Raw genomic sequence first — 24,362 nt, forward strand, 5'->3', positions numbered from 1 at the left:
TCTCCCACACCCTACAAAAACCCAGCTTCATTAGAAATATGGAAATAAAAATGGCAGTCTTACTGTCAAGATTTAGGAGATGAGGACAGCTTTATTTAAAACCCTTCAAAATGAGGAATATACCAGTGAAACAGGCATCTCAATGGTGTGATGAATATTAAATGTAGGCTCATATCACTTTACATAAGAACTTTTAAATTCAGTCTTCATATTTTACGAACCTCTGACATGTTGTTAGTAAACTGACAAGCTGTCGATCCAGTTTCAAAGGAGGAAGGGAGGGGGAGGGGAAGGGTGCACACACAACATCAGTTTCTTGTTCTGCAGTTAACAGCAAATCCAAAAGTCTAAAATAGAACATGACTGGAAAACAAAATTCCAAAGTAAAAACTAAAATTTGATAGCTTCAAAGGCAACCATAGAACAGCTGTCAGTAACATGTACCTGAAGTTCATTATTCAGAAAACTGACCATAAAAGAGAAACAGTATCCACTGAGCACAGCATTGGGTGGCAGTAGAACCCAGTCAAGGAAGGAGCAGAAAGCCCTCTATCCAGAGCTCCCTGACCCTGCAAAACGATTCTGGAGAACCTCACCCTACCAAGCCACACAACCAACATTCAGAGGAACCAAACGCCTCAGAAGAACAGATGCACAGCACCCCCTTACACCAAAAATACCCTCTTCTTTCAGCAACAACCTTTTATCCACAGACCCACACGACATACTCTGGGATATGCCAGGCAGGTCAGACTGAAATTCTTCTCTTCCAGGCTTAAAGTAAGTGTGAATTGATTCTGTAGTGCCAAAGCACTCTGAAATGGAATCTGTAGGCATGTAGTTAAAGACACTGGCTTTTCCTTAGAAAACCATCTCAGAGAAGAATGGTGCCCATGATAAAAGCACAAGCCTGAGAGTCCCTTATTGGGCTCTCTCAATGCCAGGATGACAGCATGAGCTCCTGGTCAGTTTGTATCAGGCACTATTACAACAACGGCATCCTTCTTTTGAGTAGCCGGGGTCCCCACGGTGCCACTTTGTGGCTATGCACTGCTCCACCACCTTAGGGGGAGGGTTTGGTAAAACAGACCGGTTTATATATTAAAGGGCAGTAGGTAGACTCCCAATTCACAACTGTTTATGCCTCTGGGATAGAGAAAGCATGTCAAACCAATGAGAATCAAAATGTCAGCTTTATGACCAATAAATTCCACATGGAAGGACATAGCTAGGTACACAGGCATTTGGCTCACTATCAAGGAAGAGCATACAAGACCTAGAACATCAGAAGTAGAATATAATGGAACACAATGGTGCCCTCTGGAGTTGTGCAACAGGATGGCCACAGGACTATACAATGCCCTTATTCAAATGAGCAAAAGGAACTGCCTGGGCCCCAGCACAGCTGGCTAGGCCCAGTGGAGCTCTGGCTGGCTTCCAGCTATCACTTGCTCCCTTTGTGCAGTGCACAAACCACATCACTGTACACAGGGCCCAGCTAACACTCTTCTATACTGAGTTTAGGTCACACACATGCAGGCCTCCCACACTGCCATCAACCTTACAAATCAGAAGGCATAGGGGCTGGATGGTTAACCAGTTGGTTAGAGTATGGTGTTATAATACCAAGATCAAAGGTTCAGTTCCCTGTACCAGCCAGCTGCAAAACAAACAAACAAAAAGACACGTACAAATCAGAAGTCAGCCTCTCTGCAAATGGCAGCTCCGTATAGAAAGGAGGGACTAAGCCAGGCCAGCCCAGTCCAGACTTTCAAACTCACCAGCCAATTGCCAATCAAGTGAGGAAGGAAGGGAGAGAAGGAGCAGAGAAAGGCCATAATGTTTCTTTAATGGAAGGTCCTCCACTCGGGAACAGGAAGAAGGGAACTAAGTGTTAGCTGTTAACAAAAATGCTATCAACACAAGGTATTATTTAGAATTCTATAAAGCAGGATATCAATAAAACATAAAAACCAGACAGGGTAAAAGAAATTTCAAACAAAAGGAAAAGCATTGCAGCCTCTACTAATGGCTTAAAAGCTGTGTGACCCTAGCTTTCATGCCTTAGCTGAAAACAGTGGGCATCCTCACTGCCTTGTCATCTCAGGGGTTTATGTCTACTAAACCTGGGTTTCTCAAAGAAACCACATGGGCATGTGGGATGGGGCAGCTCCTCCTTCTGAAGGCCACATTGCATGCCTAGTCTTGTCTAATAAATGCCAGTAGGGCTTCCCAATCACTCTATTCATCAAAAACAACACATTTCCAAACACCCCTGGGAGTGGGTTGAGGGGCAGGTGGTTCAATCAGATTGAGAACCACTAACTTAAATTGGAATAAGGTAATGTGTCAGCTACAGGTAAAAGTAGTATTATGATGATGACATTTATGGGAGTAACCTACCTGCAGCTCCTCTGCCTTTCCATGAATGCATTTAGGCATCCCTGACTTTGCTTATGCTGTTCCTTTATTCAGGAATGCCCTCTCCAATTTCTTCCACCTAGTTAACTCCCACAATACTTTCTTAAATCTATTCAGATATAACCTTCTCCAGGAAACACATGCCTGCCCAGGTCTATGGGTCCCTTCCTCTGTGCACATTTTTACTATGACCAACCTTCCTCTCCTAGGACTATAAGCAGTCATCCCTTCTCTATCTTCTGCATGGGTTTAAGCTCTTTGGAAGTCACTGTTCATCTCTGCACACAGCACACCACACATGCCTCATGCATGAACTTAACGTCTGTTTAACAGATGAGTATGTTTCTAAGCTCTGTGAGCTCAGAGAACCCTCGACTCCCCATTGTAGACCCAGCACCTAGCACAGTGCTTGGCACTAAGGAGGAACTCATATATTAGTGAATACTGCATAGATGTACTTGCACGGGTGACCCTCACTTGCTAACACAACCAAGCGGGGTCAGGTTTTTCCAAACTCTCCTGTTTGTTCAGCTGGCACCTCCTGTGGGTGCTGCTTTTTTCTAGTCCTGTGGGGACTCCACAGTGTGGCACTGTAGTCTCCACCTCATTCCCATACAGAAGTGTTATAAAGGAAAACCCTAGTGTAGTCCTTCAGCTAATTCATTTGAGGTTTAATAATACATATTCTCCAACTCGTCTTTCATTTTTCTTCTCCTTCCTTTTTGAGCAAAAGGTACAAGTTACTGTCTTTCTTATGGCTAGTCCAGGCAGCAATGGCACTGACCCTCCTCATAAACACTCAGTCCCCCGGAGGCTGGCCAGCCAGTGACTCCTTCCTGACAATGGGTCTCTGTTCCTATGGTCATACACCTTAGACACCGGCTCCCAGAAGTGTGACCCAGGTCCTTCCAAAGGGTCCTGAGAAGCCTTTCTTCCCCTTCACAGTCTCCAGCAATAACAGCTGTATGACCCCTGTAATCCCTGCAGAGCCTACAGAGGGACTTGAGATAAGTGGTTCTGCTGGTATCAGGACCAGTTATTCTAACTACTGCTGACTTCCATCTTAAACTCAAGGTCATCCATAATTCCTTATGCATGTGCAGTACTTTATAATTTACATGGCTTCACAAAAATGATCTCACTTGATCATGATATTATATTGTGGATAAACAAGGCAGGTAGTAGTATCCTTCTTTACACAGCAGGAAACTAAAGCTTAAGACCCCTCTCATACTTTAAAAAACAAAACAAACAAACCTGACATGGGCAATAAAAATAATTTAAAAATCCGTAAAAAAACCAATGATATGGAACTAAGGAGTAGCCCATCCACACAGCACTGGTGGTGTGGAGGTGCAGGTGGGACCATGGGCTGCACACTGCTCTTCTCATCTGAAGATGGTGACCTCCCCTCTGGATCTGGTTTGATCCACAACCTGGGATGGACACGTATATGTAAAAGTCATGTGGTAGACGATCAAAGTTCTGCAGATGTGGAAAATAAGAAGAAACTGAGATAGTTCTTCGAGCAAACAGCAGGGCTGGGCCATCTTCACCTGTCCCATTTATTTGAGCTCCACTGGTCACTTCATTCACCTTAACTGTGCCTTCACTGTCTCATCATTAAAAGAGGAACAACCTCCTCCATCTACCTCATAAGGAACTAAAAGTATCAAACAGGACAAGTGAGAAAGCATTCCGAACAGAAAAAAAACCAAACCCCATATAAATGGAATACACAGGAAAATGATGACTCAAGGACTCAAGTCATATCCTATCAGACCTGATGACTTCACAAGGGAGTTGGAACAGTGCATAGATGGTCAGTGAGCCATCTAGGGCAAAAGTCACTTGAAATAAAAGACTCTCAGTCTGACCCCAACATTTAAATTACACAATGGTGTTACGGTTAGCTCTCCCTTACATAGCCATAGATCCATCCCTAAAAGACAGGGGGTCTCAACTTTGATGTGTTCTATGTTCACAACCTGCACCTTCCCACATTATGAATGCACAGTTCTAAACTGCCTTTCCTATGGGGAATCCAGTCTTTTATAGATCACCTGACAAATGATGACTATGGCAAGGTGGGAAGGTATCTGCCACCACAAGCTGCAGCTGAGGGAAAGAGGGGCCTTCACAGCTGCACACTTAGGGCAGGTGGCTCAAGCCCCAGCCTCCTGGAAGCAAACCCTGCTTGGCTGAGTCTCAGCCCACGCTCCCTTCTGATGAGCCAGCAACAGGGCTGGGCTGGGCTGGGCAACCTCACTGGGACATCATGGGGGTTCTCAACAGGGAGCAGGTAGTCAAGGGCCCAACCCAGCACAGAGGTTTCAGGATCACAGGATCACGGGCTGTCCAGCCACTAGCCTTGGCTCTGCATCAGGAGCTGCCTTACACTCCTGTGTCCCAGTGCAGTTGCCTGGTCTCTAAAGAGGTAACATATATTTCAATACTCACTAAAAACTGTCAATCCCTCAGCTTTATGGTAATGAACACCCCCTAGTCCCACACCACCACCACCAGCCCAAAACAAAACAAACAAGTAACACAAACACGACTGAAGAGACATTATAACACAGTAGCTAAAGCACTGGGCTTTGGAATCTGACAGCAAATCAGAGCTCCACAATTCAATAGGCTTTTGATCTTGGGCAGATTCTGTAACATTTCTGTGCCTCAGTTTCTCGTTTGTAAAATGGGGATAAGAATAGTACCCATGTCAAGCAGTTGTTGTGAGCATTGAAAAAAAAATGATGCTTGTACACCGCTGGCATAGTGCCTGGCACATGGTGAGAGTTCAGTAAATGCTTGTTATTATAAAAGCAAGGTATTGCCTATAATAGTCTATGTCATCACAAAATACGCTGGTATTAACAATTTGAAATCAAATTAACATTAGTACTGAAGGAGAAATGTAAATGCAAGAATCTTCCCATTGTGCTTAATGAGACACCCACCCACATAATCTGGGAGAGGAAAAAAACGAAAATCCAGAGTTCAGTCATTTTGATGTCCCCATGACTAAAATGACTTTATCTCCACCAATTAACGTACATGCCAATAATTTTAAATGTCTTTTCTGTGCAAAGGCCACATTTCCTAGCAGATGAGGTCTTTCTTTTACCTCCACCATGCTCATCCTCACAGCTGTTTCTGTGGAATAAAAACGGAGTGCTTTCTCCCTTTGTTTCTGTGTCCCCCTCACCCATCCCACTCCCTGCTTTTTGCAAGTCTTTGTCTGATCTTCTCCAGAGAACTGCAGCCAGAAAGGAAATGGCAAGGGAAAGTGGGGAAAGGAGAGTTTGATTTTGCTCTCAGAAGCCACCATTTCTCAGGTGGAAAATAAGAATGTCATGCCATGATGACATTTTGCCTTGTGTCACAATGATTAATAGTCCTAATTTCTTCCAATCAGGGGAGTAAACGCAACCAGTCAGTAGAATCTGACCAATCTTGCACAGTATGATCTGTGAGTGCTACAATTTGGATGTGGAATGAAATCTAAGATGATTCCTTTCCTTTTGACAGCTAAGTGTAATATTATATTTCTATCCCTGAGCTTTTTTCCACAACTAAAAAAGAAGCTTTTCAAAAAAATAAGTTATTTCCAAATCTGACCCCTTTAACCAATAGGTTTTCTTTGAATTGGTACTAGGTGACTCAAAAATGGAGTATGAATTTAGTTACTTCCTTTGAATAAGTTGATAAACCTGACAATGCCTTATTAGAAAGACATACAGAAATAGAGTGGTTTTATATGACATTTATCACACACTTACCAAAACTCACAGAATCAAACACTATAGGCAATTTCCCAAGAGCTTCAAGATACAGCATAAAGCTGCAAAAGTAGTAAAGTGTCTGGCAGAAGAGACCAGCACAAAAAGTATCTCATACACCTCACCTTCAGTTACCTGAACACAAACCGAAACACATATAGAATATTCCAGACAGTTCCACTGACCTCTAGTCAGAGTGCCCAGGGAAATCTCTAACTTACAATGAATTTTAGACTTTCGAGGAAACTTGAAAATTACCTCGTCCAACTCTCTCATTTTACAGTTGAGGCCGTAGGAAGATAAACACCTTGCTTGAGTTCCTACAGTTATTATGGAAGAACCAAAATTAAAACTGTAGGTGCTTACTGTCATAAGATAAACTCCTGTTAACACATTCAAATAGGTACTTTATAGAAGGAGGTATCAAACAAATGTTTTTCAGACATGAATAGTTTTATTACATCAATGATGCAAACTGTACCACATGGCATATGTGTTCTGGAAAATGAAATAATTCCATGACAATCTGTACCCCCAGACCAGAGGATTTCTCCACCAACACTTAAAGCAAAAATACGCCAGATCATCAGGAGAACCCAGACAGTAACTTCAAAGTTTGACAGAATTTACCTGTAATACTGCAGTCTCATTTCAAGGCATCCCACCAAGTCAGTGGTTTTCAAACTTTGGTTTTCACAGTAAGGTTTTTCTGTTTTCTAAGTAAACTCTCATATAGAACCTCAATACATAAAACCAATAAAAGCAGCATTCTATCTTAATAAATTTATTTAATATTTTCAAATTTATATTTGCTTAGTATCAAGTCAGTGAGAACAATGATCAGGGTTCCTGTTAGCCCACATCCCACTACTGTATAGATGAGAAAAAGAGTATCCCAAATCCAGCCACCATGTTCAGAGCACAACTTGCAATACCATACATATGGCATGACAGATCACTTCTAACAAAGTGCTCTAATGAATAAGTCTGTTCTAATGAAAACAAAAATAAAAAATGGGAAGCTATAAATAACGATCGTAGTCTATTTCTTCAGCATGCCATATATTTCTATATGTTGTTTTGGTTACCCAGTAAGAGTGAAAATGCTGCTTCTCACCAATGGCTAATTGCATATTTGGTAGGACTTTTGTCTCTATCTTTTGATAACAGCTTGCCTTGCTATCTCAGATACTCTTATTCTGAAAAAATAGTGGTTGGAAATTTTTTCTGTAAAGTTGAATCATAAAAGGTTGGAAAAGCACCCCAAATTAAAAGCACTAAAAATGCCTAAGATACAGAGTTAGCAAGAAGATTTTCTATAATTGACCGAAGCATATGACAAACAAATGTGCCTGAGCATCCTCTGGCTTAAGTGTAGTCCGGCAGTCATATGATGTTGTAGAGATTTCACTTGTAAATACTCTATTAAAAAATTTAGACCTGCACACACTGACTCAAATAATATTTATTTTATATTTTTACTATAAATCAATCAAACACTACAACTTATTATGTAGCAAATATTATGCTCAGAGAAGACACAGTAGAAAAAAAATCCAGTCCTGTCTTCCTGAAATTCAGTGATTAACAGTTTTTTTCATGAAATAGTACTCAAAGCCTTCTTGTTATTATTGTCTTGAATTTTTTAATGGCAATTTTACATGGTCACAGAAAAAAGAGAACCGTGATGTATGTTTCAGATTTTATGTAGCTAATCTCATATACTTTTGACAAATTCTACCAATGTTCTGACAAATATTTATCTCCTTCTGAGTCAGTACTTTGAGATATCAGGGGTGTGCCCCACTCCAGTCAGGCTACCCTTACCTACTCCAGCAATGCCTGGTTTATACATTCTGGACAATCTAGTATACAAACTTAACAAATATATACAACATACCAATTTTAGGGTTTTCTCCCTCATCCAAGGAAACCATTCATTCATTGATTCCATACTTGCTGGGCCTAATACAGGTTAGCTCTGTGCTACCCTCAAGGAGAAACAAAGCTGAACCACACAATCTCTCTGGCCTCAAGTTTCACTTGCCTGTAGCAAAGGTAGATGGTTTCAAAGCAGCAGCAGCAAGAGTACTGAGAAAGGCAGCTGCAGGGTACAGATGGAGAAGGGAGGAAAGCAGTTTTCACTTCTACCAGGAGGAGTCAGAAACAGAAACTCTCTGAGAAGAGACATTGCAGTTAGGTTTTCCAGGTAAAGAAGGGGGAGAGGGATGATCAGCCCAGGCAGAATTCCAGCAAACACAGAGGTCTACAGTCCTGAAGCAGTGGGGTGCCTCTGAAAAACTAGAAATTCCCTAGGACAGAGGACAAGGTACAAGAGGAAGAACTGCCAACACAGGACAGGACTGTAGACAGGGGCCAATTTAGGAAGGTTCTCATGTGCATGTGGACTTTATCCCGATTGCAAAGGAAACATTAAATGTTTTGTTTTTTCCAGGTGAACCACATCAACAAATACGCTTTACAAAAATCATTAGCTGTGGCTCAAGTGCAAAGCACATACTAGAGAGAGAAGACTGCAGGAAGGAGACAAATGAAGATACAGCAGTAATTCAGACAAAAGAGCTATCTATCCAGCACACCATGCAGGACAAGGCTTCCTTAAGCGTGGATGGGGCAGGGTAAGAAGCTCCAGGTCTGTCTGCAGCACAGGTTTCCAATATCAGAACCACAAGCCTTGGAGATCAGGGTTTCCCCAGCTCCTCCAATCAATTCTGACCTTCCCTCCCTTGTAGCGCCCCTCCTTCCAGTCATTCCTGTTGCTGCAGACTTGGTTTTTACTCCAGGTCCCCTCCGTTTTCCTAGTCAGACTTAGCTAAGTCCATCCTCACTTGTGAATGCACATTTTTATTCCCTTCAGGCCACTCCACACTGGTCCTTGGCTCTCATTTCTCTATCCCCCCATCCTTCTGGCACCCATCCCCATCTCCTGACCCACCTAGTGACCCCTCCAGCACCCCCACCTACCAGCAGTCACGACTACCAGAGACTAATGCTAGAGCAAAAAGACAATGTGGAGACTTATTTCACATAATACCGGTACTCTACCAGCATCTTACTTAAACAGTAAAGTCTGGTGAGCAATTTCTTCACTACTGTCCACAGAACCCCAAAGCCAGGGGTTACACTCCAGATTGTGGCCCTAGGTCTTGTGCATAAAAGCGTGGTACCATGAAAAGGCCACAGGCTTCAGACTGGGACAGATGAGTGTCTGAATCTCAGTCCTCCCCAGCTGGGTGTCCTTGAAGAAATCACTAGCTCCCCCTGTTTGCTGTAAGGCTTGAGTGTGTAAGCACAGGGCCAATCACATAGGCCCAGCCCTTGGTAAACATTCATCTCAGAATTAGTTTTTCCTCTGCCTGCCTACTCTTAGTTTTCTGCAATTTAAACATATACTATAGTTTTTATTTATCACTCCAAAAATCTCTTGAAGGAGAATAATCAATACTAAATCCATTTCTCTTCCTCTGCCCAGTCTTAGAAGGAAACCACAAAAAAAGACAAACCATTGTCCAAGACACTTTACATCAGTCAGGTGGCAGGAATGAGTGGGGGTGAGGAGGAGAGGGAGGTGGAAATTACCCAGAAGGAAGAGGAAGAAGGTTTTCTAGCTGTTTAAAGTACAATTCCACTCAGGTGCTTACATGGACAACCTCGGCAGCTGGTGACTCACTCCAATGGAAAGTATCTCAATATGAAACTTGTATTCTTTTATGCAAGTTTTGAGTTTTCCAGGATATGAGACACTCCCGCCTCAGGGCTGTTTTCTCAGACAAACAAGTGAATAATAACACCATCCCAAGTCTTCATCTTCTTTTTAAAGCTGGAGGGGGGCACTGATTTATCTGTGCATTGCCTTACTGGGTAGTAAGGAAAAAAAGAAAAAGATAACACCTACCTTGAAGAATATCGTGTAAATTAAATGAGGTAAAACTATGAAATATTTCTAGCTCCTTCACTGGTCCAGGGATCCAGTTCTACACCTCTCTGGATGCCCATCAAGTTAGCACAATGCCCTATACATAGTAGGCGTATCTTACAAATAATTATCCAATAGTTTTCCCACCAACATGTCATAAAATTTGCCTTTATACTTGTCACTAAGGGAAAAGAATGCAACAAGTGAACCATCAGAGGGATGTAGTAGCTACTCTCAGGAAAGATATATTTAAGGATAGTAGAAAACGGAAAAAAAATCTGCCCTAAATATTTTGCCCCAAATATTGCTTTATTCTCTTCAGGGACCTCACATTCAACAGGCAGACCTTTCAAAAACAAAGTACACCTGAAGTGATGCTCCAAATGAAAGTTACATATAATAATACTTATCTGTTTTTAGATGCTAACCTAGATGGTTAAATCTGCCATCGCAGGTTTTTATACATAATTGTAATAGGGAGAAATGAAGCATCTAAAGACTATTTCTATTGTTGTTTTGAAGGCACCCAAAGTGATCTGACAACTCAAGACAATGTCAGAAATTTTGCAAAAATGCCATTATTCAAATAAACATATGCCTGGAGTTATTAGTAGATAAACATCATCAAAGAATCAGATTCAGTTAAGTCTGTGCTTCCAGGGGTGGGCCAGGAGAGTTAGATTTCAGACCATGGACAGTGCCTACACTGATTACATTGATTCCACTGAGGTCAAGGATTCTGCTCGTATTTTCTTTGTCTTTCTTCCGTCAGTGCCTATAAGTGCTCTAACCCATTGTATTAGTCTGCTCAAGCTGCCATAACAAAATACCACAGGCTGGGTGGCCTAAACAACAACTGTTTATTTTCTCACAGTTCTAGAGGATGGAAGTCCATGGTTGGTTCCTGGTGAGGGTCCTCTTCCTCCCTTACAGATAGATGGCTGCCTTCTTGCTGTGTCCTCACTTGACCTTTCCTCAGTGTGCACATGAAGAGGGCACAAGCAAACTCTCATGTTTCTCATAAAGACACTAATCCTAGCAGATCAGGGCCCTACCATTAATTACCTCATTTCATCTTAATTACTTCCTTACTCGAAATACAGCCACACTGGGGTTTAGGGCTTCTACATATGAATTTGAGGGGTACATAGACATTTAGTCCGTAATACCCATGAATGAACAATTATCCCCCATAATTGCTATATAAAACCTCTTTAAGTTGTTGACTCTCTATGTTGAAAGGTTTTTTCCTGCATAAATTATCCAAGGGTCCCCAGTCTCACAGGACAGAGTTTACAGAACAATGGAAAGTCGGGAGTGACACCATCATGGTCTTCTGAGCAAAGACTTCAGGAAGAGAACAGCATTTTCATCTTAGGTGAATTCAATTGAAGCTGTTTTTCAAAGAGGGATTAGGGTTCTTTTTCAAAGACTTATACCCAAAGGCCATCTGAAAGCACAGCTTCACTGTGGCTACTGGTGAATGAATAGGGCAGCAACATCACAAGTAATCAAACTGGTATAGCAAGGAAAGCCACTTTAAACTTTGGAAAAGAGTACTTCCCGGATATAAATGACAACCTGAATTCAGGCCATCCAGACTCAATTTTCACCAGTCTAACCTCTAATCCTGAAAGAAAACCCTATACAGGAAATAGTGCTCAGCTTATAAAAGAGTTCATATAATTTATTTTGTGATTATAAAAGGAATTAAGGTTAATTTTGGAAATTATTAAAAAGTAGAAAGTAAAAAAAAAAGCCACCTCATCAACTGTAATGATTTATTGTAACAACACTGCAACATGTAATTTGAATCCCAATTATTAACTTCTCTTAACTATTTTCCCATTTAAAAATTCATTACAACAATTTTTACATAATGTATACATAATATTTCCTCTTCTAACTTGGGGCCAAGAACATAAATAGTTGGTCTTCTGAATCAATTTCTATAAACTATGGATGGGAGTATTAAAGGAAATTTTGAGTACAATTAATACAAATATAGTTCTCCTATAAAAAAACAAATTGGTGAAGGGGCAAATGTTTACTATTACATGCAATTTTGTAGGAATCCTCCTATCTTATTCTTAGTGTTTTTCATTCAGACTTCAGAAAAAAACTTCAGAGATTTCTCCTCTCTTCATTCCTTACAGGATTATTCATGTTTTAGGTTTTCCTGTTTCTTCAAGAGCCTGACTAAACCCTGAGACTGTTATCAAGAGGCTTCACACACTCCTCAACCAACTTTGGCTAACTTAGGAGACTGGAGAACAGGTTCTGTCCTCTGCCCAGGATAGTAAATAATGTCCTAGCCAGGACCTGGATTGGGGCTATTTTTAGTTGCCTCACATATGTGCATGCCCGTGTTCCCAAACCTCTCTGCCTCTGGTCACCAATGACAGACAGGGTTCTACATTTGGGGAAAAAAAGGACACAGAACCAAATCTCTACATTTCTACTTAAACATTTCAGGGAGGTATTTTTAGGTTAAGGCCCTAATAAAACTGGACAGTACATTGCTTGGTTTACAAAAATGGTTCACATCTTGGGAAAGAAGTGGTTATCCAATTTACCCAGTAAGACTTTCAAATTTCATATCTAGAAGCGTTCCCATCAACCACTCTCCCACTAACCTTCTCTCTCTGGCACACTCACAAGGGACATGGATGGGAGTGGAAAACAAATGCACATGTGCTGATAGTCTCCAAAAGCCTCCCATTAAATGCCATGCTCTCTTCTCATTCTCCCCAGTTGAAAAACAGCCAGGTTATAGGTCATTACTGCCTGTTAGAATTAGTTGTTTTCTCTCTTCCATAGGGATGCAAATGTGATTATTAATGCAACCTGAGTCTTGAACCTCTGTGTAGTACTAAAAATAAAGGTGTGGATTCAATCCTACCTTCAGATCTTCATTAAAAGGCTGGTTGGTGTACACAGCTCCAAGCTGAGTTCCCAGTTATAAGTCATCACATACCGTGCTCCATGGCTTTCAGGCAATTCAGACAAGATCATCTCTTATCTCATTGCTTCTTTCTCTGTCACCAACAGACTACAAGAAAAACTACAATATCTAGTATTCTTTGTTCTTGCAGCACCTCAAGGGCACCCACAAAATCACTTTTCTTGTGAAGACCACTGTGCACTTCTCAAAGACAGCATCTTCTATAGGCTCACCCACCTTCCAGTCTCAGTTGTTTCTGAAAGTGATCATCTTTCAATAGCAGTAAAAAGATGGGGTGGAATAAGAAGGACTTTGATGCTTCAGGAAGTAAAGGACACACTCCACGCTGGTGACAGATAGTGGGCAAGGAGCAATGGGTTTTCTGGTCATCATTCCAGTCACTAAAGTCATAAGGCTGGCTGTTCTGCTTAATAAGGGAAAGCAGAGAGAAGCTTCTAATCGGTTTTCTTTCTCTTTTTTCCACAGCCTTATTGAGGTATAGTTGTCAAATAAAAATTGTATATATTTAAGGCATACATTGTGACGTTTTGGTATATATACACACTGTGAAATAATTGCCACAAGCTAATCAACATATTCATCACCTCACATAGTTTTACCTTTTCTTGTCCCCCTCCCCCCGTGGTGGGAACACTTAAGATCTACTTTCTTAGCAAATTTCAAATATACAATATGTTATTATTAACTGTAGTCACCATACTGTACCCCCAGATGGTCTTCTTAATCCAGTTCTACCTGCCTTGGGCAAATTCCTCCCAAATTTCAGCAATACACTTTCTGTCAGACTTAATTTTTAAGATGATTAATGTTTGCCTCTTTCTGCACATTTATTGGTATTTCAGTAGTCATGAGAGGTTACATTAGGGGAAGGGAGCCTAATGGCATCATAAGCTGGAATTCCTTACTTCAAATCACATATCTTTCAGGCGTGCAATAGCATAACTATGAGAATTCTAAATCTGACCTTGTGGTTCCTAAGAAGTATTACGTATTTATCACCAAAAAAAAAAAAAGAAGAAGAAGAAGAAAAAAAGCCTGTATGTACAAATCTTTTGCTTTGAATATTTGAGCATTTTCCCATTTTTGGATGTGTATATGTACATACATGCTGTTTGAGGGATATATAAATTGTGTTTATTGAAATATTATTTGTGCAGTCTGTTTTTCAACATCCTGTTGGGGAAATCTTACAAACATGCACGATCTGGCATGAAATATTTGTTTGGAAGGAAACTGTCACAGAAATAGAAATAACTAACGCCTTAGCCAGGCAATGTGCTAATGGGAAGCAAGAAAAGACCATAAAATTTAGGTTAGTACTAACTCTGCATGGACAGCTAATATTTCTTACTTTAGAGTCTTCTGTGCCCATATTAATAAAATGCTTTGAGATAACTGCTCTTTGGAAATCTGGAGTCTGTCACTTTAAAACTTAGAATGGACAGGTAGACCACACAATCAAAGGCAAAACAATTAACAAAGTCTCATCTAGGTCTGTTACTCCAGTCATCACACATAAACCAAATGACTCTTTAATCACGCTCTTCAGCCCAGAACCTCTCTCCTTTACTCTATACCCACTTCCTACTAGATATCACCAGCTGAATTGTTTTGCAGGTATCTCAAATTCAAAGTAGCCAAACAAAACTCTCAATCTTATACTATAAACCTGCCCTGCCTAGGAAAAAATGTCTCTTTTGTTAAATGGTACCTGTACTCACCCAGTTGTCCAAACCAGAAACAAGGAAGCCACCTGCTATGGACTGCATGTTGTGTCCTCCCCCACTCCCAAATTCACATACTGAAACCCTAATCCTCAATTGATGGTATTTGGAGATGGGACCTTTGGGAGGTAATTAGGTCATGAGGGTGAAGCCTTCATATTTGGATTAGTGCCCTTATAAGAAAACACAGGAGAGAGCTTGTTTCCTCTCCCCCCAACAACCCTGGCCCACCATGTGAGGGTACAGCAAGAGGAGGTCATCTGCAAATCAGGAAGAGGGCCCTAACCAGGAACCAAATCAGCTGACACCTTGATCTTGGACTTCCTGGCCTCCTGAACTGTGAGAAATAAATTTCTTTTGTTTCAGCCATCCAGTCTATGTTATTTTTGTTATAGTAGCCCAAGCTAAGATAGCATCCTAAACCTCTTCCTTTCATTATCCCATCACATCCAATTACCAAGCCAAGCCAATGGTAATCACACCCATTTCCTAAATATCACGCAGCTCCACTTACATTTCACCATGCCAAGGATTGCTAGCCTTGTTCAGGCTCTTGTCTCTCACCTCAGTTTCTGCAATAGCTTCCCTTTACTCATTTTTATGCCACCCCCTAATCCATAGGCAACAAATATGTATGTTTAAAGTTTAATACTGCTCATACTTCCAAATGAAAAGAATTTTTTAAAAGAATTTTCTGATAATCATATGCTTGGCATGTAGCAAGTACTCCATAAATGCTATTTTATTTTATTATAGATAGATAGATAGATAGATAGATAGATAGATAGATAGATAGATAGATAGATAGAAGATAGATAGATAGATAAAGTTTCCAAAATGATCATGTTAATTTTCAATACAATCAGTAGGGTACTGCATATCAGTTTCACTGCAACTAAGTCACCAAAAGGTGTTAACATTTTTTTGCTGATTTTTATTTACTTAGTAGGTATCCAATGACATCTTAGGATACATTTTATTTATTTATTTATTTATTTATTTTAAAAGATGACCGGTAAGGGGATCTTAACCCTTGACTTGGTGTTGTCAGCACCACGCTCAGCCAGTGAGCCAACCGGCCATCCCTATATGAGATCTGAACCCATGGCCTTGGTGTTATCAGCAGTGCACTCTCCCGAGTGAGCCACGGGCCAGCCCTAGGGTACTTTTTTTTTTTTTAAATGCCAGAGAATGTAACAGTTGTTCCTTAAATAAGTTTAAATTGCTTAAATGAATATAGGCTTAGCAAACTTTACTTTATTCTTTTGAGTTACAAACTTTGGCTGAATAAGCTTACCAACTCAGTTTTTTCAAGAAAACAAGTTATACAACCTGCCTTATTCCTTCTAATAATGGTCAGCAACATAAAAATTGTACAGTAGTCCCCCCTTATCCGTGGTTTCAGTTACCCACCACCAAGCAAGATCAAAAAATAAGTGAATACAGTACAATAAGATATTTTGAGAGAGATAAACCACATTCACATAATTTTTATTACATTATATTGTTATAATTGTTCTATTTTATTATTAGTTTTTATGAATCTCACTGTGTCTAATTTATAAATTAAACTTTATCATAAGAATAGAAGAAAAAGTATACATAGGATTCAGTATTATCCGCAATTTCAGACATCCACTGGGGGTCTTAAGTGTATTCCCCTTGGTTGAAGTGGGACTACTGTATAAAAGAACGGTGGGTGGTAATCCTATCCTCCGCATTACACCTCAGTAGAATCATTATATTTATTGTTCTATTACAATGACCAGAGAGCACTGATGAAGGAAATGATCTTGAAGAGTCCAACAAAATTAGTCATGATGCAATTGATCCCAATTCTTGTCAAAAAGACCCTAGAAGGAAGACACATGAACTTAGAGACAACTTACACAATGTATGTGATGGCTTTGAATATTTGTTCCATTGTTAATGAGAAATACTATATAAAAAGACAGGCTTTAACTCACAATGAAGGGGAAAAAATGTATAATAATTAAATTGGAAATCAACATAAACACAAATACCTGACTGCTTAAAAAACAAAAGTTAACTTTGTGCAAGTTTCTTTGTGAAAGGAACTTGACTGAAACCCAACAGGGTCTGAGTTCTTATCCTTTCTGTATCACAAATGTGCCATTTAAAGCAGTGTTTTTCAAACTCTGGGTAAGGACGGATTTATGTCACTAAGTCAAGTTAGTGATAAGCATTCTTTTTTTTACTAAAAATGAACAGAACATCATTCAGAGTATGGGCAAGTATAATTTTGATTGTGTATTGTATGTGAAGCGGTGCTGGAGGGTGTTTGTGTACATACTAGGTCAGGAAATTAAATGTATTTCTTATTATGGATGATAGTCAAACCAGATTAAAAGCTCATAAATAAAAGTTATCATTCCACTCCAGAGGATGGACTCAAATAAAAGAATTTCACATTTTTTCAACTATCAAACATTGTATTAAAATGTTACAATTATAGCATGTTGGATAGGTTTCCTGAGTTTAATGATTCCCTGACATACATACTCAGCATAAAGTCACTGTTCTAGAAACTTAGATATACTATATCAAAGATAATTCTGTTAGTATTGTCTCTTTTTGGTAAAGAGTAGAACTAGAGACAGAAAAACCTGAATTTCTTGAAATTTTTATAATCTCCTTCATGGTACCTACCACAACAGCCTCTGGAAAAAACAAGACCAGAAAATAGAGAAAGCATCTCCACGTTACTATGGGGTCCTTTTAAAAGAATCATCACAGGAGAATGACAAACTGAGGGAAACATTTTTACAGCCTATTCCCAGACCAGACCAAGAACATCAGCTACTATCCCACCGTCTGCATAGCCAATGGTCTTTACTTGGGGATATAAATCATTCCTCTTTTCTTCCCACATGAAGTTTAGAGTCCTGTGTCAGGCTCTAAATGTCACAAACAATCCCAAGCAGCACATTATTATTTAGCACTGTGTGTTATCTAGATACATAATGGTACCAAAAATAGGAAACAGTTTAAGAAACTGTTAGCTAAGAAACTGAAAAAAAGCTGAAAGTACCCACCCTCATAACTCTCTCTGCGCAAGCTCCCATTAAGCACGCTTATGAAGGGGAAGATACTCTAAAGATCCTGTATGAATAAGAGAAAATACCTCTCCCTCTAAAATAGAAGGAGCTTTTAAAAACAAACATGATTCCTGCTCAGATGAGTTCAAAAACCACTTCAAGACAAATAGAAGACAGGAATATTTGTGAGGACTCAGTGATACTAGTACTATAATACTTTATTTTTAAAATGACACCCATGACCTTCTGATGAGCTTGTTCTGAGTTTTGTTTCTTCTAAGGATCATGGATTATTTGCACTGATCAAACCAACCCCTGTGCTCTGGCCACACTTAACCAGGCTCACACATGCAAAACATCTGGCTAGGTTTGAGAGGTGCAGCCTGCAGCTCAGGAAGACTAGCTGGCTCACCTGAGAATGTTGTGCATAAATGCCTACTGGACAAATGAATGCCAAAACATAATTGCAATGATCTTAACTTTCTCTCTGAATAATTCCCAGCACTTTAAGGCAGGGGGTTGAGGGCAGGCATGACAGATGAGGGCATGCAGGAGGCAGACAGTGGTCTGAGGGAATTTGTGAGTGGGCGATCAAGAATGCTTTAGTCACCACTTTGTACAATATATCCTTAAAGCACCACTTTGTACAATATATCCTTAAAGCTTATTCCTCCTGTCTAACTGAAATTTTGTACCCTTTGATCGACATCTCTCCTTTCCCCAGCCACCTTCCTCCCCTAACCTCTGGTAACTATCATTCTATTCTCTACCACTATGAGTTTAACTTTGTTAGATTCAACATATAAGTGAGATGATATGGTACTTGTCTTTTTGTGCTTGGGTTATTTCACTTAGCATAATGTCCTCAGGTTCATCCATGTTGTTGCAAAAGATAGGATTTCTCCCCTTTTTAAGGCTGAACAGTATTCCATTGTGTATACATATCACATTTTCTTTATCCATTCATCCATTGGTGGACACTTACGTTGATTACAGATCTTGGCTACTGTGATTATTGCTACAATGAACATGGGAGTGCAAATACCTCTTTAGCACATTAATCTCAATTCCTTCAGATATATACCTAGTAGTGGGATTGCTGAATCACATGGCAATTCTATTTTTAGTTTTCTAAGGAAACTCCACACTGTTTTTCATAATGGCTATATTAATATTCATCCCCACCCAAGAGTCCACAAGGGTTCCCTTTTCTCCAGACCCTCACAAACGCTTGTTATCTTTTATCTTTTTGATAATAGCCATTCTAACAAATGTGAGGTGATATCCACAGAATGGTGACAATAATAAATAATGGTGCAATGTATATTTCAAAATTGCTAAAAGAGTAGATTTTAAATGTTTGCACAACAAAAAAACATGATAAGTATGTAAGGTGAGAGATTTGTTAATTTACCTGGTTTAATCATTCCACATTGTAAACATCACATTGTGAACATCACATTGTGCCCCATAAATATATACAATTATTATTTGTTAATTAAAAATAAAACAAACAAACAAAAAGAATAGTCACTTCTCATGAACCTCCTATTGGAGAGAGAATCAAACAGACTGAAAAAGTGAGCAGCCATCACCTTGGATCTGGAAGCTTGCCAGCTAGCTTTTGCTTACTTTTGATCTTATTTTAAAACTATGCAGGATGTGTCACAACAAAAGTGTCTCTCCTGGCAATCTCTACACGATGCAGATGTTTTTCTAACCAAAAGATATATTTGGTTGGAAGAGCTCTACAGAATTAGTTCTGAGAAGGACCTTAGGTAGCACTTGACCCAGAGGTAGGGACCCAGAAAGGTTAAGTGACTTATCTAAAGTCACACAGCTGACAGCAGTGTCTAGACTAGGACTGTGTGCTAACTAGAATCTCCTAAAATGAAATATTGTGTGCCTATTATTGTGTCTACTAACATGTTTTTTAAAAGACAAGGTTCCCTGTCCCTCAGGACTATAGTTTTACCACTATAACTTTCCCTAGATTCAGAACACTTAGGTATATGACTGAGCATACATTGTTCTAAGATCATTCATTGATTAAATAGGGAAGATAGTGCCCACACATCAGGTTGAAAAGGAATTTCTATCTCTGATGCATCTTACTACAGGTATAAAATTTAAGTATTTAATCATAAATATATAAAGACATAATTATCCCATACATAAATGATGATACATAAGAAGTATCATTGCAGAAATATACAATTTACAATGAAACTTCAAATATTCTAAGTTACAAAGACCAAATTATTTTAAAGAATAAGGAAATTGAATTACTACTACACCTGATATCAGCCAAACATCTGTGCCAATAAAATATGTTCTCTTTAATAGTGGTAAAAAACAAATGAGAAAAACGCATACACTAAGCAATGTTTAAAAAAAAAAAATCTTGCAGTATAAGCAGCTACAAATAGTGCTCTCCATGGTGAGAAATAAAATTCACACACAAATGTCCTAGCAAAATCTTCACCACACACACCTAACAGATGGATTCTAAAAAACAGCTAAGCATTCCACAAGCCACATGCTCAAAAATTAATAATAAAAGATGATTAACATTCCTGTACAAGTGTAGGTATTGTAAAAATAAAAACGACAGCAATAATCTTGAAGAAAAGGTCCCTCTGCTCTTGCCTCTAATCTCACTCAACCTCCTTTTCTCAAATGTGTGCACACCCTTCTACTTTACTCTACAACCAAATCACAACCCCCCAAAACCGAGGTGTCTGCTGCAGCCCAAAACACTTGACTGATAACATCCGGTTTGCCATTCCAGGAAATCCCAGAGTGGTTTTTAAACCTCTGCCCACAGCTTGTAAAGAAAGGCGAGAGAAGAACTAATCGATACCAGCGCTCCAGCTGTGACCTGGCACAAAAGGAAATCAAGAAAATAAATCCCATCCATAATCTGTATAATTTAACACTTGGAAGAAAGCAACATCTGGGATCGACACCAAGCGGGACAGTGCTGCCTGGATGGATCTGTGCTTCCTGCACCGGTGTTAATGCCGGTTAGGAGGCAAAGCCCTCCGGTTCTTCACCAGTTCAGCAAAAGCAATGCCTTTTTCCTAACGAGAGTTAATCTACCCCGACCCCCCCCCCCCCAAAAAAAAAAAAAAAAAAAAAAAAAAAAAAAAAGTTTAAAAAAAAAAAAATGGAAGAAAGCAACATCTGGGATCGACACCAAGCGGGACAGTGCTGCCTGGATGGATCTGTGCTTCCTGCACCGGTGTTAATGCCGGTTAGGAGGCAAAGCCCTCCGGTTCTTCACCAGTTCAGCAAAAGCAATGCCTTTTTCCTAACGAGAGTTAATCTACCCCGACCCCCCCCCCCCAATAAAAAAGAGAAAAGTGAGGAAAAGGAAAATAACCACCAACAACATCTACTTCTTGCTAGTAGAGCGCTTGGCAAAAGGTTCGCCTCACACTTTGATGAGAGGAAAAGCTGGAAACCTTTCCCAAAGGTGGATCCAGGACAAACTATTGTCTTTCTAACCAGTCTTGTAATCCAGAACCGAAGCTGATGTAAAATATGGTAATCATCACACAGTCCTTTCAGTGATCTCCAAAGTCCTATCCTCAGGTGAAGTTGAAAAAAATAATCCCCCGTGACTATGACTCCCAGGAAAGGCTTTCCAGACTTTTTAAATTGCAGGAAAATTAATTTAGAACCTAAGTAGATATCCACACATCATCTAAATCACTAGATCTGTTTCCAATTTTTAAAAAGTACGCCAGTCGATAAGACCAGGCATTGTAGGAATAAAGATTGCTAGTAAAATCCATAATGCTTTCTCTCTGTTAGACCTTCTGGGAGGTTATAATTGCATTTGGCCGCTGCAGGCTTGACAGAGAGCCTGGCTTCTTAATAGTCTCAACCCTAAAAGGAGTAACTGTCAAAGAGCGACCCAGCTGAAATCAAACAACAAAAACAGGAACTGTAATCCGCCTGAAATGGGAGGAGGGAAAGGAAGGGAGACTCCTGTATTCATCAGTCAACATTAATGTCCTTTGTTGTTCACCTTTGCACTGAACAGCGAGCGCTATCCTGTTCCTTTTTCTGCAAACGCCAGTGTCAGGAGAGTCCTTTCCTAAAAGCTGTCTCTCTGCCTCGAAGACCCAGGCTTTCCGATCCCTGTCCCCATTATCACTGCACAGCCGTCTACCACCCCATCCCCACCCCCCGCCGTGCTCACCCCGGGTCGAGAGGGTGGCCAGAAGTAAAAACACCGTTGAAATACCCGTTTCTCTTCAAAGACCAGAGTGAAGCAGCGTAGATGTTGAAATTTGCCAATCCTCCCGCCCCCCAACACACACACCCCATAAACCCGGGATGGGAAGGAGGAAAGAGGCTCGGACTGGGCTCGGTCTGTCAGTGCGGGTCTTTTGAGGTCTGTGCCACATTCCGCACTCCGGGAATGTTGACCGGAGCCAGAGAGAAGGTTTGGCCCCTCCCTACTGTTCTGGGGGGTGTTCTCTCCACCCGATTGTTGTTGTCTCCCTCTCCACCCTGGGAAATCGTTGCAGCCCATTGCCGCCTCCCTGCCGTTGTGGGGAAGAAGGAGAAAGAGGGAGAGGAACCCGTTTGCCTCCTCTTCCAACTTGACACATGCACGCCCCGTCCCCACTCCGAACTCCGCAGGCAGAGCCTGTAGCGGGCGGGCCGGCCGCGCGCTCCCCCCGAGCCGTTCAGACGCTCCGGGAGCTGGTGCGGAGCGCGCCGATCGGGCGGTGGGGGGCAAGATCCTGGCGCGCAACCCTCGGCCAGGGGCCAGCTCGGCAAAGCCCGGGACCCGCTGTGCGATGCAAGATTAGGCATTTCCAGCCGTTTGGAGTAAGAGGGGCGCCGGGGCAAGAAGGAGAAATGCGCACCCGCTCGGGCCACAGAGGAATAAAAGTTCGCCCCACGGAGACTCACCCACTCCGTATTTCTCGTGCTCCGTAGGTATCCACATGGCTAAAGGGGGCTCCGGGATCTTCAGGCTTTGGAATCCCCGCGCCCCTTCTCCGGCCAGGCTTTGGAATCCCCGCGCCCTTTGTCCAGCTCACAACACTTATTTTGTCCTGTTTTAATAGTTAACCTGACCCCAGTTCAAGAATCCAAGATACTGAGTAGTCTATTGTGCACCTGGAGAAAACTTTCCAAACCTTAATGACTCATAATCTTGGTTTCAGTAATCATCTCAGCCATGCTGGTATAACCCTCCTCTCTTACAGCTCCCAGATGCTCCAGACCAACATACAGCTTATCTCTGGCAGGAGACTCTGTTTTTTTATGATTTTAAAACATGGCTTGAAAAAGTCGTTCCCATCGGTCATGGCTTGACTGTGTTTCAGCTCATTTAGGCTGTGCCGCCCGCCTCTCTCCCGGCGGCTGCTCACAGTCCTCCGATGCGCTCCCGGGTACCCGGCGGCGCAGTCATTGTTCTGATTCACTGAACTAAGCGAACACGCCGGGGCACTCTCGGGCGCACCCCCGCCCGTCAGCGCCTCTTCCAGCCCTCCCGTCCCAGAGCTCCCACAGCACCCTGGGAATTGTAGTTCTGGGTCTCTCCATCCCGGAAGGAGGCGTGGTGGTAGCGGTTAGGGGCGGAGATTAGTTTGCACTCGCTACATTCTATTGGCCCAGAACATGACGGAGCGGCGTAGGCGTGGAGGAAACGTCACGTCGATGGGGTGTTCACCTCCAGTCATGTTTCTATTGGTGCCGGCCCAGCCCGCGGCCCTTCCTTTTCTCCTCAGCCCGGTAATGGCTGCTCCCGAGACCCAGGGGGTTGTTTCCCGGCTGGGCGAAGAAGGTGATGGGAGCAGCAGCGGAGGCGGGGGTGTAGGTTATGAGGGTAAGTACGGTGTCCCTGAGGTGCTGGGGGTTTGTCTTCCTTTCTCCACGAGCGGGAGTGCAGCTGACCGCTGGTCGGACCCAGGCAGCCCTTCAGCTCAGGGGCCACCTGGGCGTCAGGGGGCCAACCGCGGGGCCCAGGGGGATGGGTTGGGGCCGGGGGCGGCTATTTGGCCCGGACTGTCCCGGGAGGGCGGGGGAAAGGGGATGGAATGGCCTTCCTCGCAGTCAGGGACGCTCCCTGGGCGTTTGTCTTCCTTTTTGGAGCTCCCAGCTTTGCGCTCGCTGCTGAGTGGGTGTGGGTCAGGTCAGGTTCGCGCGTGTGTGATTGTAACTCTGAGGTTAGCACCTCTCTTTCCTCGCCTGTACCCTGCCCCCGCCTCGGTTTACTTGGTTTGGCATCAGATGTGTGTTTTATTTGGTTTCTGGCTGATTTCCCGTCGCAGCCTGATCACTGCTCTCCATTCTACAGATTTGCCCAGCTGGCTGGAGCGGCCTCTGAAGTGAAAATGTGTCTGTCCCACAGCTTCTCTTTCGCCAGTTCACTGCCCTGGGTATTCTCCAGAATCGAATGTGTAACCTGGAAAATCTTTCCAGGCCTTGAGTCTTTACAAAAAGATT

The 24,362-nt window shown here is 41.7% G+C and overlaps 2 protein-coding genes across 4 annotated transcripts in view; one reads left to right on the forward strand and one right to left on the reverse strand.

Annotated features, from left to right (window-relative positions):
- DOCK4 (dedicator of cytokinesis 4) overlaps positions 1 to 22,900 on the reverse strand; it is a 444,210-nt gene extending 421,310 nt beyond the window's left edge. For all 3 annotated transcript variants that reach the window (XM_008569607.1, XM_008569604.1, XM_008569598.1), the window contains exon 1: positions 22,821 to 22,900. In XM_008569607.1, coding sequence (XP_008567829.1) covers positions 22,821 to 22,857 — 37 coding nt within the window. In that variant the 5' untranslated portion in view covers positions 22,858 to 22,900. The remainder of the gene's footprint in view (positions 1 to 22,820) is intronic.
- A 727-nt stretch (positions 22,901 to 23,627) lies between these two features.
- The window catches only part of ZNF277 (zinc finger protein 277), a 127,027-nt gene continuing 126,292 nt past the window's right edge, over positions 23,628 to 24,362 (forward strand). Inside the window, exon 1 of the mRNA XM_008569633.1 lies at positions 23,628 to 23,742. Within this exon, the coding sequence (XP_008567855.1) occupies positions 23,652 to 23,742 (91 nt within the window). The 5' untranslated portion in view covers positions 23,628 to 23,651. The remainder of the gene's footprint in view (positions 23,743 to 24,362) is intronic.

Source organism: Galeopterus variegatus, unplaced genomic scaffold, assembly GCF_000696425.1.
Source record: "Galeopterus variegatus unplaced genomic scaffold, G_variegatus-3.0.2 Scaffold27, whole genome shotgun sequence".
In the NCBI taxonomy this organism is placed as follows: domain Eukaryota; kingdom Metazoa; phylum Chordata; class Mammalia; order Dermoptera; family Cynocephalidae; genus Galeopterus; species Galeopterus variegatus.